Source organism: Centrocercus urophasianus, unplaced genomic scaffold (genome assembly GCF_019232065.1).
Source record: "Centrocercus urophasianus isolate 14NV4802_14NV808 unplaced genomic scaffold, USGS_Curo_1.0 seq_13, whole genome shotgun sequence".
NCBI classification, from domain to species: Eukaryota; Metazoa; Chordata; class Aves; order Galliformes; family Phasianidae; genus Centrocercus; species Centrocercus urophasianus.
In genome coordinates this window covers 35290227-35308449 of record NW_024884475.1, presented here as the reverse complement: position 1 = coordinate 35308449, position 18223 = coordinate 35290227, and the positions used below count along the sequence as shown (strand labels likewise).

Sequence of the window (18223 nt, the reverse complement as noted above, 5' to 3'; positions counted from 1 at the left end):
CCAGCCAGGACCATGACTGTCTAACATTTGAGAGTAAATGAAACTGTGTATTGTGTCTGACAGTGGTAGCAGCTTCTACCATTTAAGAGTTTATTGCATTATAGAAGCTGTGTAGTTGATAAAAATAGGTATATTTATATGTATTAGCTATTTAAAAGCAAATATATATCCCTGGAAATATATAAAGAAATTATTAATTTTCAGCTCCCTCAAAGACAGTGAGAGTGCAAACATAATCCCAAATTGTATAGGATATAACATCTTCAGAACATTTATTTTTACCATGCAGCAAGAATGAATACACATTTAAGAACTGAGTGGAGAAGGCTCCTACCAAAATAATATATATTTCTTAAAGCATAAATTATTGGTTTTCATCAAGCTGTGGGGAGCACACAGGAGTATCTGCATCTATAAAGCTGATAGATGCACTGCACATCAGCATGACCACCTCACTAGTTTCTCTCTTTTAAAAAGCTAGATTTTAAAATAAAAAGCTAATTCTGCCTAGATCAATGGCTCCCTTCCAGTTATTTTCAAAAGGATGAGGTGTGCCTTTGATTTGTGAAAATAAAGCAGTTAATCATTATCTTCTGCTAGTACAAATAAAGCAAACTTGTTAAAGAAAGCACTGTGATGTATTTTCTATTAATGATTCTTTTCTCTATGTCAGAGGATGAAGCCTGATACTTCTCCTATTAAAGACACTTGGAGTTTTGCCATTATGCCAGATGACAGCATGACTAGACCAGTGCTTCTCACAACCATAAGAGCAAATGGTTCTAAACACCGTAAGAGCAAAAAGAGCACGGTGCCTTTACCAGCAATTTGTAGTATTTTATTTTGAGAGGTTCAAATCACCAAATCCTTGGCTCAGTCTTTTGACAAGTCAAATGCTTACAGTGTTTACCGGGGACAGTTTTGAAATTATGGCCTGTACCTTTAGAGTGATTCTGCAAACAGATATGGTCACCCTTCAGCATTTAAGTTCCACACTTTCAAATAAGCCGCTTTTGCACAAGCAGTAGGGAGTATTTTTCTAGGAGGGGAGTTCAACAGGAACCCATAGTACTGTGGAAAGCAAAAACTGAAACTTTTCGTTTTGCTAGTGTATCTTTTCTTAACTCATCTGCAGTTACTTAATCAATAGATTTAGAAGCTTCCAGAAGAAATATTAATCAGATACATATAGTCTAATTACTATTTATTTCTTTACCATAAATTTTACCTGTAAAGTCTGTAATAAATATTCTTTGGTAGTTTAGACCAAAATGCTGCATTGTAACTTTTAATTTGACAAAAAAAAAAAAAAAAGTCATATGCACGGTATTTGCTGCATGCAGCCTATTCCTCTGTGCTTAGCAACGTGATAGTTCTAATGTGTAAATCACATTTTAAAAATAATAATAAAAGCAAATATTTTGATAGATTGCATCAGTTTCTAAAAATAATGGCATGCCAGTAGGTTAAAAAGAATTAGGACTATCATAGTTTGGATGAGAAAAAGGCAAAGTATACGTATTACTTGAAAGAAGTAATATGTAGTTTGCTCTACAAACTCGCCTTATTAGAAGGGCAATACTGTGTTCACTAAGATATACGGGCACAGTCCCACAGATGGTTCTAACTTTGCAGCCAAAATGTAAAGTATGTGCACTCTTCTTATACGCTCCATTTAAAATGTTAAAATATGTGGTTTGGAAGCAGACACTTAAGCATAAGTAACTGCTTAATCCGCTTGCAAATAAGATACAAATGGTTATCATGCTAAAAATATGCTTACAGAGGAATTAGCAAAGGGTTAGCAGACTAATTCCAACACTACATATGAAATAGTTTGTTGCTACAGTATATCATTGCATGCATTCAAGCAGCTTTGCCATACTGTTATTAAATCCCTGGTCAGGATTCTTAACATTGTTGGGAAAAAACAACCCACTAATAAAAAGGTATCAAATTAATAAAATAATAAATTAATTTTACGTATCTATACTCAATAAACTGACATTGGATTCAGTTTCAAAATAGCTTTCATGTAAACTTCTTGGACGGATTTTGTAGTTGACCTCTGGATACAGGAGTCAGAAGAAATAGTAAGTTCACTTTACAGTCTAGAGAAGACTGACAAAGCTGAAAGGATCATGTAACAGTTATACACATGCTAGTGTCTGTCAAAATCTCGTCTGCAGGCAACATCAAGCTTTACTAATAGCCTTTTTTATTATCAACTTTTAAGAGCAATACCATGGCTTTGATTTTAGATGATGCAAATAATAGCACAAAATTTTTGCTGTGAACAGAAACCCCCAGGATTCATTTAGATATGTGCAAGCGACCTGGTTTGTTGTTTTTTGTTTGTTTGTTTGTGTGTTTTTTTCTTTGTTAATATTCCACAGATTGCCTCTTAGTGTGTATGAGAAAGCCAGCAGAATTCAGCATTTTCTGGAAATAAAAGTATTTTTAATTGGACAAAGTCATTAAATTATTTCAGAGTGGAAGTCTACTAAACAAAGTTATTCAGCACAGTTAAGGCATGGCTTTACTCTTGGCTCATTACCAGTTGCATTACCCTGGAAAATTATATAAAGCAAGAATTGTTTAGAAGACAGAAAGTTAAAAAACTGCAGACTGAAGCTCTAACTACGTTTTCTAATGCAGTCTAAATTCTGAGATGTTTCAAGTTACAAGGCATATCCTCAGGCAGTGCAAATGATTAGATGGGATGTACTTACTTGCGTGCCTTGCCCTGTGCTTGAGAGGTCTGTGATCCCTTTCTGAGTGCTGGTTGTCTTCTCCCTGCTCTGTGCCTTCTGATGAGATTGCAAAGGAGGGGAGAGAAGGAGGTGCTTCTGACTGCCCTCCTTCCACTTGAGAATCAACACACCCCCTTTCAGCCAGAGACTTGGGTGCTTCTTTTTCTCTGTCTGAACAGTCTAGGATCACCTCCACCCTGGGGATAGATGGAGCTGCACTTTGGATCATCTTGACCTCTTTGCTACTAGAAAACTGGACTACTTTGCTTGACCACTGGATGTTGCCCTCTTTTACACTCAGGGGAATTGCGATTACAGGGTTGGTCCCATCTTCTTGTACACTGAGTCCTCTTCCTGAAGGGGTGCATTTTTCTGCCCCTAAGAGAGTCACAGCAGGAGCATTGGTACTCTTGTGACCATCATTTGAGAGGGATAACTGCAACTCAACCATATTGCCTGGCCTTCTTTCTTCTATCTTCCCTCTGAAAACAGATTCATCAGTCACAAGCGCTTTGGAGGTGCCTATCACTTTAGGAGTAATTCTGTGGCTTTGTGTGGTCTCTTGTTTCATTTCAGAAAAGTGTATGTTGCTTTCTCCTGCTCCCTGGTGAGTCTCACTGTATATCTCTGTGATGCACAAGTCTCCATGGGGTATCTCTTTGGCTGTATTAATCTGCAGTGTAGTGCTCTCCCTATAGTCCTCATTTTTTACGTTATCATGCTTTCCATTTTCTCTTTCAGCACTCAAAGTTTCATTTATTCCACTGGAGGATCTGCACATACATAAATAAGTAATTCAAGATATTAAGCTGCTGTAAGTACAGTAATTGTAAACACAATTGCAAAGAAAAACAATTTCTGTATAGTATTTTCCCCCCTCTGTTAATTGTACCTGCTAGCAGGACCATTTAAGGAGAAGAATTTTCCCAGAATGCAGAAGTCTCAGAACATCTATGAATACTTCAAAATTCTTCAAGTTAGCAGTTCAGTAAGAGGAAAAGTGAAATGCTTTCTCAGACACATTTCTGTTATAATGATTCTACTGAGACTTCTTAGACAATGCTTCGTATTTCACATGTGCATGAGAAAATTAACTTCGCATGACACCAGAACAGTGCCTAATTTTTGGCACTGTGGCTACTACCCCAGCTGTTTTAGGCACCATACTCACGCATAGTTGCTGTAGCAAATAGTTTACTCTCTAAGGAATAAACTACTGGATGAGAATAAGGAGAGACAGAGAAAGCCAGGGAGGGGGAGGGAATGGATACTTAAAATACACATTCAAAGAATTCCTGTGAGGATCATAATCCAAATATACGATGGAATAATTAAAACATTCTGGCCCCATTTCGGAGGTCCAACAAGAAAAATTAGTGAAGCCATGCAACATTTTCTAGTTAAAGGGAAAATGTATTCCTGATTGTCAAATGTTACTGTGTCTTTATTAAGTCTGCAACATACTTCAGAGTAACTCTCCTGAACTATTCATTCCCCTGGACTTGGCTGTTTTACTGAATTTAGGATTCCCAGCTTCCTCTTTCAATACTCTGGGCCATAATGACAAATTGCAGTATGCTATTAAGGCTTTCTGTTGACTAGAAGGTAGCAAAACACATTTTCAAATGAGAGGAGTGATAGGTATTCTCAGTAAAGTACTCAGATCAAGTATTACAGTGATTTCTGAAATCAAAAGCAAGTCCCAAGTATTTTGAAAGTTTGGAACCACTACAAAGAAAACATGGAAGAAGAGATAGAAGAAAAAAATCTGTCAGTATATAGAAGAAGCTTCAATAACACTTGCATTTTTGTCCATGTGGTATACTGTTTGTAGAAGTCTTGATCTGCCTCAAATAGCACAAAATGTGTAACATCCATTACACCACATATGGAGCTACGTAATGGTCAGACAGATTTTGATTTAGGGAGCTCCTTGTGAGTGTTGCTGGATTCCATCATGTTATGTTATTTGGATGATCAATTGCACTGCTTTTAACTACAGATAAATTACAGAAATCCATAAACATTTCCATGTAGGATATAAGACTGGGGGATGGGTCAGCTAAATGTTAGCCTTTATTGGTAGCTGAGTGATTGTGTGAGAGGAAAAGATTTCCACCTTAAAAGGCCCTTGCTACTTATGGATATACTTCTACTCTATATAGACATAAATGTGTGTCCATGTGTCAAGAGGCAGAGTACTTGGTCTGATCTCTTAATTGTCATTTATGATTTTATTTGGACAAATTATTACTTTTATTTCATGTCTTTACAGTTCACTGTAGGAACAACACCCGTTGTATAATTCCAGGAAGGAAGCAAAATTCAGAGTCAGCACAGCAGGATTTGTCTCAGAGTCATGTTTTACTCCCTGCATGGTGTATTTCATTTAGGTATGCATTGAGCACGCTCCCTGCTTCCCCTAGAAAATTTTCTTTCTAGACTCAGCTGAAGCTCAGGAGTTGCTAATGCTGATGTGAAAAGGGCAGGGGAGCATGGCTGGCACCACTCAGTAAGATGCTCCCCAACATGGTATCTGGAGGGTATTTGCCCTGCAAACCAAAGATTTTCTGGGCACTGCTGGTCAGTAACTGTAGCTTACAGATTAGAAAAACTTCTGGACATCAAAGCCCAAGTAGCATCTTAAAACCTGATTTAAAAGCTATTTTTTCTCCCAGTGAGTTCAGTAAGAGCAGAGTCAGGTCAATGATGAAAGCTTTTGAAAATCTGATCTTTTGTGCACGTAGTTCAGGTACAGTCAGAAGCTTTCCAAGAAGAAATCATGGAATCATAGAATTGCTCAGATTAGAAAAGACCTTAAAGGTCATCAAGTCCAACTGCAACCTGACCATACTGCCCTAACTCTAACAACCCTCCACTAAATCATGTCCCTGAGCACCACATCCAAACGATTTTAAAACACATCCAGGGATGGTGACTCAACCACCTGCCTGGGGAGCCTATTCCAGTGCTTAACAACCCTTTCTGTAAAGAATTTTTTCCCGATACCCAACCTAACCTTACCCTGGTGCAACTTGAGGCCATTTCCCCTCATCCTGTCACCAGTGAGAAGAGACCAACCCCGCTCTCGCTGTAAGCACCTTTCAGATATTGGAAGAAGGCAATAAGGTCTCCCCTCAGCCTCCTTTTCCCCAAACTAAACAACCCCAGTTCCCTCAGTTGCTCCTCATTGGGCATATTCTCCAAGCCCTTCACAAGCCTTGGTGCCCTTCTTTGGACCTGCTCTAGCACCTCAATTTCCTTTCTGTGGTGAGGTGCCCAAAACTGAACACAGTACTTGAGGTGAGGCCTCACCAGTGCCAAGTACAGGGGCAGGATGACTTCCCTAGGCCTGCTCACCACACCATTCCTGATACAAGCCAGGATGCCATTGGCCTTCTTGGCCACCTGGGCACACTGTTGGCTCAAATTCAGCCAACTGTCCACCAAGGTCCCTTTCCATCATGCAGCTTTCCAGCCGCTCCTTCCCAAGCCTGTATGGTTGCCTGGGGTTGTTGTGACCAAAATGCAGGACCCGACATTGGCCTTATTGAAACTCATACAGTTTACCTTGGCCTATTGATCCAGTCTATCCAGGTCCCACTGTAGTGCCTTTTTCTGGCAGATCAGCACACCCTCCCAACTTGATGTCATCTGCAAACTTACTGTCGGTGCATTCGATCCCCTCGTGAAGATCACTGATAAAGACACTGAATAGGAATGGCCCCAGAACCGAGCCCTGGGAGACACCGCTCATGACTAGCTGGCAACTGGATTTAACAAAGAGTTTCTTTGGGCCTGGCCATCCAGCCAGTGTTTCACCCAGCAGAGGGTATGCCCATCCAAACCGTGGGCAGCCAGCTTCTCCGCAGGGATGTAGTGGGGTACAGTGTTAAAGACTTCACTGAAGTCCAGATAGACACATTGACAGCCTTACCTTTATCCACTAAGCTGGTCAGTGTGTCATAGAACAAAATCAGGTTTGTCAAACAGGATCTATCATTCATAAACCCATGCTGACTGAGCCTGATTCCCTGATTGACCTTCAGTTAGTCTATGATGGCTCCCAGCATTATTCATTCCATAACTTTCCCTGGCACCGAGGTGAGACTGATAGGTCTGTAGCTACCAGGATCATTTTTCGGCCCTATTTGAAGATGGGTATCACATTTGCCAGTCTCCAACCTGCGGGGACATCCCCGATTAGCCAGGACTGTTGAAGGATGATGGAGAGTGGCTTGGCAGCCACATCCCCAACTCCCTCAGCACTCTAGGGTGCAGTCCATCTGGTCCCATGGACTTGTGAGCAGGTCCAAAATCATCTAATCGCGAATCATTCAGGGCCTATTCTGTTCCTTATCCCTAATTCTCAGTATAAGGGGCTGTGTGCCCAGGGAGTAACTAGTCTTACTATTAAAGACTGTGGCAAAGACGGCATTAAGTACCTCAGCCTTATCCTGATCTTTGGTCACCATGTTGCCTTTGGCATCTAACAAGGGATGGCTTTTCTACCAGCAAGAGAAGCTCAGATGCAGAGATCACTGTTGGAAAGCCACTTTAATTAGGCATTAGTCCTTTCTTATGATTCCTGGTCTTTTCTTGAGATGGCTAACAAGTGGCTCCTTGTGAAAAAATGACTTGATTCTCATTGCTCTGAGTGTGCTAAGGCACTTACTGAAAAATCCTTCTGTTGGTAATACTAAGAGGGATATTACCTACAAAAGGGGTTGCAAAGGAGGAGAAGGGTTTCAGTTTAATCTTCCCTACCAGAAAAGATACTGACACAAAGTGCTGGGAATTGGGAGATGAGCTGACGAGAAGTAATTCTCAGATTCTCATAGTGAATTCCATTAAAAATTTCAGAACACTGTTGAGCAACCGCAATTTTCTTAAAATTTCTAAGAGGCACAGAGTTTCATTCCATGAAACAGTGGTCCTTAACACTTTGGCTCAGCTCTGATTTTCAGGAAATGTCTTATTGTTTGCCATACATTCAAGAAGAAGCAATTGAGTGAGTAGATATTCTGCCACTTTGAGCTGGAGCGTAATTGGACCTTCAGACCAATTGAAATGTCACTTAAGGAGCAGCAACAGCCAGGAGTCAAAGCATATGGAGGTATTTGTATGGCTGCAGAGAAGGCAGCTGGTTAACCACAAATATCATTTTTACAAGTGCATTTATTGTTGTCATCTGATGAATTAAAAACAGGAATGTAGTTACCACACAAGGAACACTCAAATGATATGCTACTGAACCAGAAATGAGCTACATAACATGTAGAAAATAAGCTATAATGCTCAGCTGTCATTGTTCCCCTGATCTCATCACATTGATACAATGCTTAGCTCTAAACAAGATGCACAGGCAGGCCATGCAAAATGTCTGTTATGAATAAAATGAATATTCTTTCCGAGCATTTTGTTTTGAAGGCAGATAGTGACTTCGAACCACTACGCACTTTGGAATTTTCCCTTGCGCAGGTTGCAGAAAACATGGAGAAATGTCACTTGCTTTTTTAGACTTCCTTGGTAATAACAGGGAAGCTTTTTTGTAGCAGTCTTTTCAGCCTTTCCAATGATGCTGTTAGCTGTTGTGAGGAATCCTGACCCTGCCTGTCCTCCTGCTCCTGCCTTTGTGAGAGCAGATACGGAGGACTACAGTAATTCTGGAGGCAGCTACAGGTCCCTACATGGAAGAAAAAAGTGTCAGGTCTTTTCTTGCTCTTCTTAACCGCGCTGAAGGCAATACAGACTTCATCTTGTCTGAATGCACAATTTGGTGAGTACGTGTTCACTATCAGTGGTTCTGAACACAAGATAGTATATATTAAGTTGATGATCATTATAGGACTGAACTTGTAGATGCACTGATGAGCAGTCTTCTGGCTTCCTTGTACATCTACATGGAAGTTCTCTATTGTAAGATGCTCTAAGCATTTCTGAAGAAAAATGAACTTCACTGTCACTTTTGTAAGTGGAGAATCTGAGACCCAGAAAAACGTAAGTGACTTTCCCTGCCTCATTTAGTGGAGTATATTATCTACAAAAATATAATTCATGATTTCCAGGCCCTCTCTCTGTCCTGGCTGCTACACATTGTGCTACCCAAGAAGACCATTTGCCATGTCACCATCAATGCATATCTGTCTAACACACTTTCTCCATGTATACAGCTTTTGTTTATTATATTCCTCACTTCCCTATCTGTGGGGAATAACAACACTTCACTACTTCAAAGGAGTGGAAAGAATAATTGAACTCAAGACTCTGCAGTGTGCAAATATGGTAGTGGACTCCTTTTAAGTACCAAATATTGTTAATAAGAAATACAACTGTTATGTTTGGAAACTCTAACCTTCTGTGTATGAACTGTGCCATTTGAATTCTGTACATTAATTCCTTCAAATATACTGTCCTCCCTCTCTTTTCAGTGCAGACAAACAGAATTAAAGACACAAACGGTAAGACTATCAGAAGCTCACATTGTATATCTGCAAAATAATTGCATTCAACACCAACATTTTCTATGTGGCATGCTGAACAGAATTGCACCAAAGTATTCTGAGCATTCCTGTACCTCTTGATAAGCATCTGCAGGACGTCAGTCAAGCTTTCCATCAGAACGATAACTTCAGCGTAGGTTAAGTCTCCACAGGGTTTGCCATTGATAGACACCACCTCATCCCCCTCACACAGGCCAGCCTTAGCTGCTTTGCTTTTGTTGCGAACCTATGAGTCAAAAACAAAATTCCATATTGCACATTTACTGTTCATTTGAAAACAGCAGGAAATATGTTCCCAACTTAACTTTGTACAAAAAAAAAAAAAAAAAAAAAAAAAGAGACACACACAGAAGTTAGGGACAGCAGTCAGTTAGCATCTATCAGAAAGGCAAAAATTTCATTAGCTTCTCCCAGAATGGAAGACTGCTAAGCCAAGATTTCAAAAGAAGAGTATTTAACTTCAGGTTGCTCTGGGCAGAATTTCAATATCTGCTTGCTGTTAAAGCTACAGGTTTACAAATTCCTGGTATATTGGACACTTTTCCTTAGATGCTCAACTAAAGGTTTAGTTGCCAAATTATATGGCTGAAGAATGGCTGAAGATCCTAAATCCGTGTTTAGTCATCTGAATAAGTTCCCTGATTTATTAAAGATTAAGATTCCTGTTATGGTTTAACCTCTCCCATTAAGTACTTATTCAAGAATCTACACTGTTTGTTTTTTCCTGTTTCACTCCTTTTTTCCACTGCATGTTATAGCTTATCATAGTTTTTATATAACAAAACCTAGATAGCTTCATCACCACTCACATTATACCCACAGTTGACTACTAGTTTTAAAGTACATATTTGGCAAACAGTACATTATATTAACCAGAATGCTTACAGGAGTACTTTACTATGACTTATACTCTTATAAGGGCATTCGATGGTTTAAGATGTTATCCAGTCTGTTATGAGGGTGAATAAAATCATCAGAGCATTTGCTTGGAATTTTTTTTAGAAGTAGCATAGATCTACCACACTTAAGGCAGCAGAGTCAATCTCCGTTGACTCTAGAAGAGCACATTCTCATATATACTGGACTTGAGGGTGACGTATTCCCATGGACTTATAGAATTACCCCTGGTATCCTAACAGGCCACTAGAATAGTGCCTAGGAATCATTTCTGAAGGCTGTTCTGAAGTTTCTTGGAGTCCGAACAATGTGTGGAATAAGTGAGATTGCATTTTTTCTTTTTTTTTTTTTTCCCCTGTGGTGGGGTCATAGATCTTTGTTGTTTCAATTTAAGCATATCTGTATGTCATATTATGGCTTTTTGAGCAGTGAAAAAACAGATGGCTCATGCATACAGAAGCTGGTTACTACCTTGCAGGGGAGTTAACATTTACAAATATGGAGTGGTATGCTGCTATGTTTATCTTCCCCTAGGCAAGAGCATAAACATCCTTGTACTTTGGGAAGAAATGACAGTTTAGATAGTGTTTAGTATTTTACTTTATATATGAGCTAGGATTTTGGTTGATTTTTTGTTGCTGTTTTTTGAAATAGGAAGGTATACTATTAAAATTGTACAAGGCCTGTACGTAAATATTTAATGTGTACACTAAGAAGAATTTAGAATGGCTTTTTTTCAAAAGACACAGCAACATGTGAATACAGAAATAATGTAAGATGATACCACCAATGTGAGAAGAAAACTTGTTTCTGTTTCTTTATTAAGTGCCTGAGAATTTGGGATTAGTCTGCCACAGATTATCTTTGCAACTGTCTCAGAAGAGAAATTGTTACCCATTATTCCATACTTTCAGTGATGTATGTCAAAAAGAGAAAGTTCAAATGTACAATGTTAATATATCTCTGTCAATTATTGGACAGCACAGACGGTTGCATTATTTCTAATAGTCTCCTAGGTAGCATTCAAAGAAAATAGAGACAGTGAAGGTTTTTTTACTGTTCTTGAAAGGGCCCCTTAGTCCATTTTGCTCCCTGTTGAATTCTTGGAAGATCACAAGCTGTGAGATACTTGGGCCTATATAGGAGAACTCAGCACTGGCTATGCTGGAAAAAAATTGCTGTAAGTCATTATTCTGCATTATCTGGTAGCATTGCAGTTCATACGCATATTAGAGCAAATTTTCTCTCATTATTTTATTTCCAGGTTTATCCACATACATCAAACCTTTAACATGATTTTTTGTTCAAAGAGATTCTTCCTGTGTTGCACTGCAGCCAAGGCCTTTCCAGTTACTTGTTGCTTCTTTCTTCTTTGGGCTGGACTTTTCTTTGGGAGGGAAAGGTGGGGCTTTTTTACCCTAAAATTTGTGAATGGGATCTACTGGAAAAATTTTCTTCATTTTTCAGTGCTTGCAATGCTGAGCCTGTAACACTTGTGCTGAACCTGTCTAGAGAAGAGTTGCTCCTGGGGAATGTTGAAGCACTTCAGACTTGTTTTTTTACTTTTCTGCTCCTGTCTCGGCCAGGACTTTTTATTATTGAAGTTTATACTGTATATTATATATAGTATACTACTACAGAGGGCTGCTCTGAGAGTTATGCATCCTGTTTTATTATGTTGGCCCATGATGTCGGAGGGAGGAAGTGGTGGTATGACAGTAGATGTCGAACCTTCTCACCAATATTCTGTTACATGTTGTTGCAGTGTGACAGATGACAGCAAAGTAGCAATCTGAGAAAATGGCATCCAATATGGAAGTGTGTATGGAGCAAAGGTCTATCAATGAATTTCTCCATGAGGAAAAAATTGCATCTACTGACATTCACTGATACTTGCTGAGTGTTGATGGAGACCAAATAGTGGCTGTGAGCACAATGAGGTGGTGTGCTTCAGCAGTGGTGACATCGGCTGTGGGTCACCTCCCCTAGTGCAGATTGCTACAAGTGCAGCACGCAGGCTCTTGTTCATACCTGGTGCAAATGCATAGCTAACGTTGGGCCTCTCTTGAGAAAGAGTGTTCTGTAGCTGATGGTTTGCGCTATCAAATAAAGTTATTGTGCTCTTTGTATCTATAGTAATTTCCGTGGAAATAAATAAGAAGCATTATTTTTGGAGCAACCTATGAACTATAGTATTACATATAATACAGTATTAGCATATGATTTGTATAGTAATATAGTAATATTCTTCAATATGTTATTATTTATTACTCAAGTTGTATATAGAGCAGTGATTAAATTGCTTTATTTTTCTTTTAAATCACAGTTTTTCCAGTGAAGTGGCAATGAGGTCTGGTGGAGGGTTTCTCATTCCCTTCACCTGGCACCTCATCACCCCGTGGGGGTGGGGCTTGGGCTGTTACCAGCATGTTCAGGATCGTCTGTCCTGGAGCTGGAAACTGTGAGTAAGATTTTGGGAAGATCCTGATTGTCAGAAACTTGACTTAATACAAGATTATTAGTCTGAAAGGCTGATAGCAGAAAGTACATTTATCTCTTTTTCTTTTGCTTGTTGGGAAAAAAAATAAGTGGCACAACAGCAGCAGGAAGTTTGGGATTTTATTCTAAACAAAGGGGCCTGATATTTTTAGCAGGCCAGAGTTCAAGCCACACTGTGGCTGTTTTTGCTGTAGTATGTGGTAAAGGGGAGGTTTTGTAGAGAAAGCTAATACAGGGTGCCTTATAGCATTTTTACTTTAGACAAACTCTAGTCTCGTTATATGACCTCCAGACCCCTTGCCTAACTATTGTGTATTAGATGTGCTCCTTTCATTTTATCTGAAACCAGTTCAGTTTATACAACTCAAAAGCGTTCCACATTGCAAATCAACATGTGGTAAAGAAGGATAGCAGGGAAACATGCTGCAAAAAATGTAGCCCTGATGAAGCTAAATTAGATTCACCTGTTATTTACTGTGGGCTGCAGGTGCATGCATACAAAGCAATTTGGGCTCAAATTACCAGCTGACAGTCTTGGTTGTGTATCTGAGTGTATAGTGTGCAGATCAAAGAGTTGAGGTATGCTGAGTCTGTTAATAACATCATTGGATTGTAGCGTATCATAAGGTAATTACATGTGAGGACACTCAGTAGTTCTTTCAATTGCCTAAATACAAAATGTAGTAGAAGATTTCATAATCTTGTTTTTACCAGTGACTTCTTGGAAGTATATCTAAATCTTATTCTGGTGTGCTGTTGGGATTACAGTCCTGTATCTTAGAGAATCTAAATTAGGTGCTTCAGCTGTAGCCTGACTGAACCATTTTCTGAATGAGAAAATAAGCAATCTGGGCATGAACATAATTCTTTTACTCTCTACCTTTATTTTTATTAAGTATGCTTTTTGTGGCTTTAAAACACACGTATGTTTGCATAGAGATATCCTCAATTTAAAGCAAGCTTTCTGGAACTTAAATTATTTTCACGGCATTCTACTGATCATTTTCCAGTTTGTCTGCAGGAAACAGATAACAAAACAGAAAATATTGCCCTTGGATGTAGTGGAAGTGCACTTCTCCCCTACTGACTGTCTTTTTCTCATACACATGGCATTGGTTTTTTTTATTTTTTTATTTTTTATTTTTTTATTTTATACTTTCCAGAAGTTATGTTCCTCATTAACTGATCAGCTTCATATTAGTCATGAAGTTCAGGATCAGGAATCAAAGGTATAGCACTTAAGGAACAGAATGAAAAAGCACTTCATCTATTTTATTATAATTTCCACAGCAAAGACAGAGGCTTGAAATCATATTTAAATATATTTAAAAGTTGTCTATCAGTCTAATAGAATTAACAATGTACAATATTTTCTTAGGAAGCAGAAGCACTGAGTGGCACAACTACTAGTGTGTTAGTGGTTCTAGTAGTATGAAATTAAGAAATTCAATATTAAGCTACAAATGCACTTACTTCCAGTACTGATTATCAAAAATTTGGGCCTAGGACTTTGTTTTACTTTGTTTATACAACATGGAAGTCTTTTAGACAAAAAAAGTAAGCTTTAGTTAGCAAGATTTTTTGAGACAGAAACATCTACACGGTAACTGAAGCCTACCTGATAATGGGTTTGGGATTTTATTCTAAACAAAGGGGCCTGATATTTTTAGCAGGCCAGAGTTCAAGCTTACAGGTCAGATCTTAAGCATGTATACCATCGAGATAGCATGGTGTCACACTAATGGTGCAGACAAGACTGAGATGTCTTGTCTTTGTAGAGATACTCAGTGTATGGATTATCAAAATCCATAAAGGCTACATAAACTGTATTCTTATAAAAAATATCTTTAGATGGCACATCAAATGTCAGTGTTTTCATTAGCCATACCTGTATCTGAGTTTTGAGTCTGCTGCACGACATGGCTCAAACCAGTTGTATCTGCACTGCCTGAAGGTAAGTTTATATCAAGTTGATAACATTCCCCCTCTCTTCTGCATTGAATTTCCTCACTAGATGAGCCAGTTTCTTTCAGGTTCAATCACAGAAAAAGCCACCATAAAAAGCCTTTGGGCAGGGCAAATTCAGTAAGAGTATGAGATCCAAACTCCTGCTCCTGCTAACCTCTCTGAAATCGTGGGCATGCAGTAAGGGTGCTTGTTTCTAGAGCATGTTAGATGTTAAAGTTGGAATGCTGTGACTTTAGGTAGTACAAATCATCCAGTTTCCTGCATGTTGTAATTCACCGAGTCTTATTTTTTGAGAATATATGTAGAATTTGTACCATAAGACTAGTGAGATCATGCAAAAATCTGTTAAATAATTGGGTTGAACAAACATGCTAACTATCTCATGAATGTTTTTGAATAATTAAGTATCTTTGGTTTGCAAGATAAGCACTGAAATATTACCTTTCACCAAATTCTTTCCAATAGTCAGGTGCAGGGGAACTGGTTTGTTACAGCTTGAACTGATGATTGAGCACCTGGTGGAGGGAGTGACTGGCCCAGAAAGCATAGCTGCAAGCAATTCACCTGTGCTTCCCATGTGACTGGAAGGGGTGGCCCCTGTGTGTATCCCTCCCTGGTCTCATTTAAGGGCTAGTTTTCAAAGGGAGAAGGTCTCCTGGTTGAAAGCAGCTTCCTGAGAAGAAATGTCCTGTAGCCAGAAACCTTCTTTGCTCATCAGGTGAGTCATTTCTTTATGTGACTTTTGATATTTCTAAATAGGTTTAAACAGTCCCTTGCTGTAGGAGAACTGTTGGATCATGGCCTGAATCGATGATTGAGCACCCAACAGAGGCTGGCCCAGGTGCCGACAATTTACCTGTGCTTTCCATGCGATTGGGAGGGCTGGAGCCTGGTCTCCCACCAACCCCCTGTTGGGCTCATTTAAGGATTAGTCTCTGGAGGGAAAGTGTCTCCTGGCTGCTTCCTGAGACGGAATGTTCTACAGCCACAGACCCTCATCACCATCTTGGTGAGTCAACTTTTTTCCTATATGTGACTATTGGTGCTCTCAATTATACCAAGAAGGTATTCTGGTAATTCCAGGAGGTGGGGCAGGGTACTGCTTTTCAAGCTCATAGAAGTGCTGCAATGGATTTTTACCAGGATTGTCTCTAGAAAAGTTGAATGATGTTATAGGATTATGCTAGTTTGTGGCAAAGTATGTGGCATAGGATGTTACGCTATGTTAAATGAAGGCACTTCTTAACTTTATAACTTTATAATCAGTCTGGTTGCCTGAAAGGTTCTGGGTTCATCTACCAACCCATAGCTCAAACAAAATATTAATTAAGATTTAGTCATGTACAAATGCATGGGTCAAATTTATAGAGAATGCAGGATATATGATCTGATTATTGATTTACTTGTTGTACAGCTGTCTCCAATTAGTCCTTCTGTTGCTTTTTGTGTTTGAGGTCAGTGTACTTTTAAACAGGTTACCTCTGCTGGTGCAGATGGTTACAAGCACAGTATGTAGGCTCTTGTTCATCACTGGTGAAAATTTGCTGATGTTGGGCCTATGTTGAGGAATAGTGTTTTGTAAACGAGAGTTTGAGCTCTCAGAGATAGTGTTACTGTGCTGTTTGTATCTGCAGTAGCTTCTATGGAAATAAATAGAAAGCATTACTTTTAAAGGGCCTATGTAGGGAAAGGTTCACTTCTCCTCATGGTTTCTTTGACAAATGCAGAAGAATCAATTTGTTTGGTACAGCTTACAGGCTGTTGTCAGAGTTAAATAACATGTTTGACCATCTAAATCTTGACCAAGTCCTTGTGACTTTTGGAGCCAGAGAGCTGACTAATCTCAGTGAAAAGAAAGGCTTGCTCAAATTCCCAAAACTCATGCACTAGTGTATCATCTTGCTAGTCGTTCTCTGGCAGAAATTCAAAAATAGCAGCTGAAGAAGGGATGAGATAATGATGTCTGAAATATTGATCTGGTATGCTGGCGACACAGCAGATTTCCCAATAGCAAGCTTGGGTACAGCGCTTGACGTTCTTACTCATTTTGCACAACAGTTCTAGCATATGGCCTGCCTAGCTATGGATTATACTTTCACTGGGGTGTACTATTCTGTACTAAGTACCTCGTGTCAGAATTAAAATGTTTATTTTCTTTTTCATTAGTGCTGTGTATGATTTGGTGAATATGTGACAAGAGAAATGCCACCTCAGTAGTGTGGCTTTTCTTTTCCTGCTCTGTTTTCCTTGTTGCCCTGCTTAAATGGTGACTGACTGAATGCTTTCTGGCTTCTTAAATCTTAATCAACTTTTATTTTTTTTCTTGAGCATTGTAGCTGTGTTCTTTTTATTTTCTTCCTTGTGTTTCCCATGTGCAGAGGGAGAATTGGATTGTCAGTGCTTCTTTATTGGGTTCTTTGTTATATAGCTAGCATCAAAATTCTTTTCCATTCAGTGTATCTTTTGGTCTGGAAAAAGAACTTCTATGGTGAGTCTTGACTAACAAGAGGCTAATATGGTTGCGTACCTTTGAGAAATGTCTATATCAACCACTGCAGAGCAGTTGGTAATAAGAACAGAAGCACTACAACAGACTGTGCTTATGGTAAGCATACCTTCTGCATAATCTTGATATGAACTTGTCACTGATACAGCAGTTCCACTGCCATATATTTGCACCATTAGTATGATTTAAAGACCATAGGCTAGCTGTTTCCAGCAGAAAAAGCATCTCATTTCCTATTCTAAAATTGCAATCAGAAGGCAGGTAAATGAAAGGTAAATACAAAAGTCTGCTACCTGAAAGTAGGCATCATATGATGATAATAAGATAGAACTTGAATGTTTGTACACAGTTACAAAGAGAACAACTTTTCTAGCATAGGCTCATCACAGCTGGGAGAAGAAACTAAAAAACTTGTGCACTTCCATGTCTGAAATTCCGTTTCTTCAGAAAGACAGTATCTTTTATTTCCTGTGATTGTGAGGGAATGGGAATAACAGGCTGTATGCTTCCTCTTTGCTCAACTGAGTCTTGATATCGTATATCAACTAAAAAAATTTTAGTTCATTCTGTGGAGTTTGTGTATCATCCATCACTGTAATAAAGATGCGCAAGATATCTGCAGAACTAGAGAGTGGGATAACTGTATGAGAAAGATATTGAACAGGCATGCCTGACCCATGCCAGAAACTGCCAGCCTCTCAAAGAAAAGTTGCAGGTCCTTAGAGACAAATGGAGGAAAACAAAGAGGAGACAGAAACTGAGTGCTGGAGTCAGGAGACTATTCTTGGTGTTAAAATACATTTGTGTGGCTTTAACTGTCAACTAGAATGAGTACATACTGTTAAGCGTTTTAGGAATGAGCTGTTTGAAATTTCTCAGGCAAAATCTGTGGTGCCAAGGCAAGTCCCTTAGATAAAGCATGTTACATCTACATGATTATGTTTCTTTGATGGAGTTGATCTTGCCGAGAGACAGCTCAAGTATGTGGTCCTCTATTGAGCAACCCTTCATAGTTGTTAATTGCATGCTCATGATTCTTTGAGTCACTCTACAGGCTGCTCCATTAACACAGAGCTTATACCAGAACATACAACTAC

At 39.1% G+C, this 18223-nt stretch overlaps 1 protein-coding gene across 2 annotated transcripts in view; it reads right to left on the bottom strand.

Annotated features, from left to right (window-relative positions):
• SYNPO2 (synaptopodin 2) overlaps positions 1–18223 on the bottom strand; it is an 86264-nt gene that overhangs the window by 21579 nt on the left and 46462 nt on the right. For both annotated transcript variants that reach the window (XM_042811915.1, XM_042811917.1), the window contains exons 2-3: positions 9331–9482; positions 2733–3526 (exon numbers count right to left, since the gene is read on the bottom strand). In XM_042811915.1, the coding sequence (XP_042667849.1) occupies positions 2733–3526; positions 9331–9482 (946 nt within the window). The remainder of the gene's footprint in view (positions 1–2732; positions 3527–9330; positions 9483–18223) is intronic.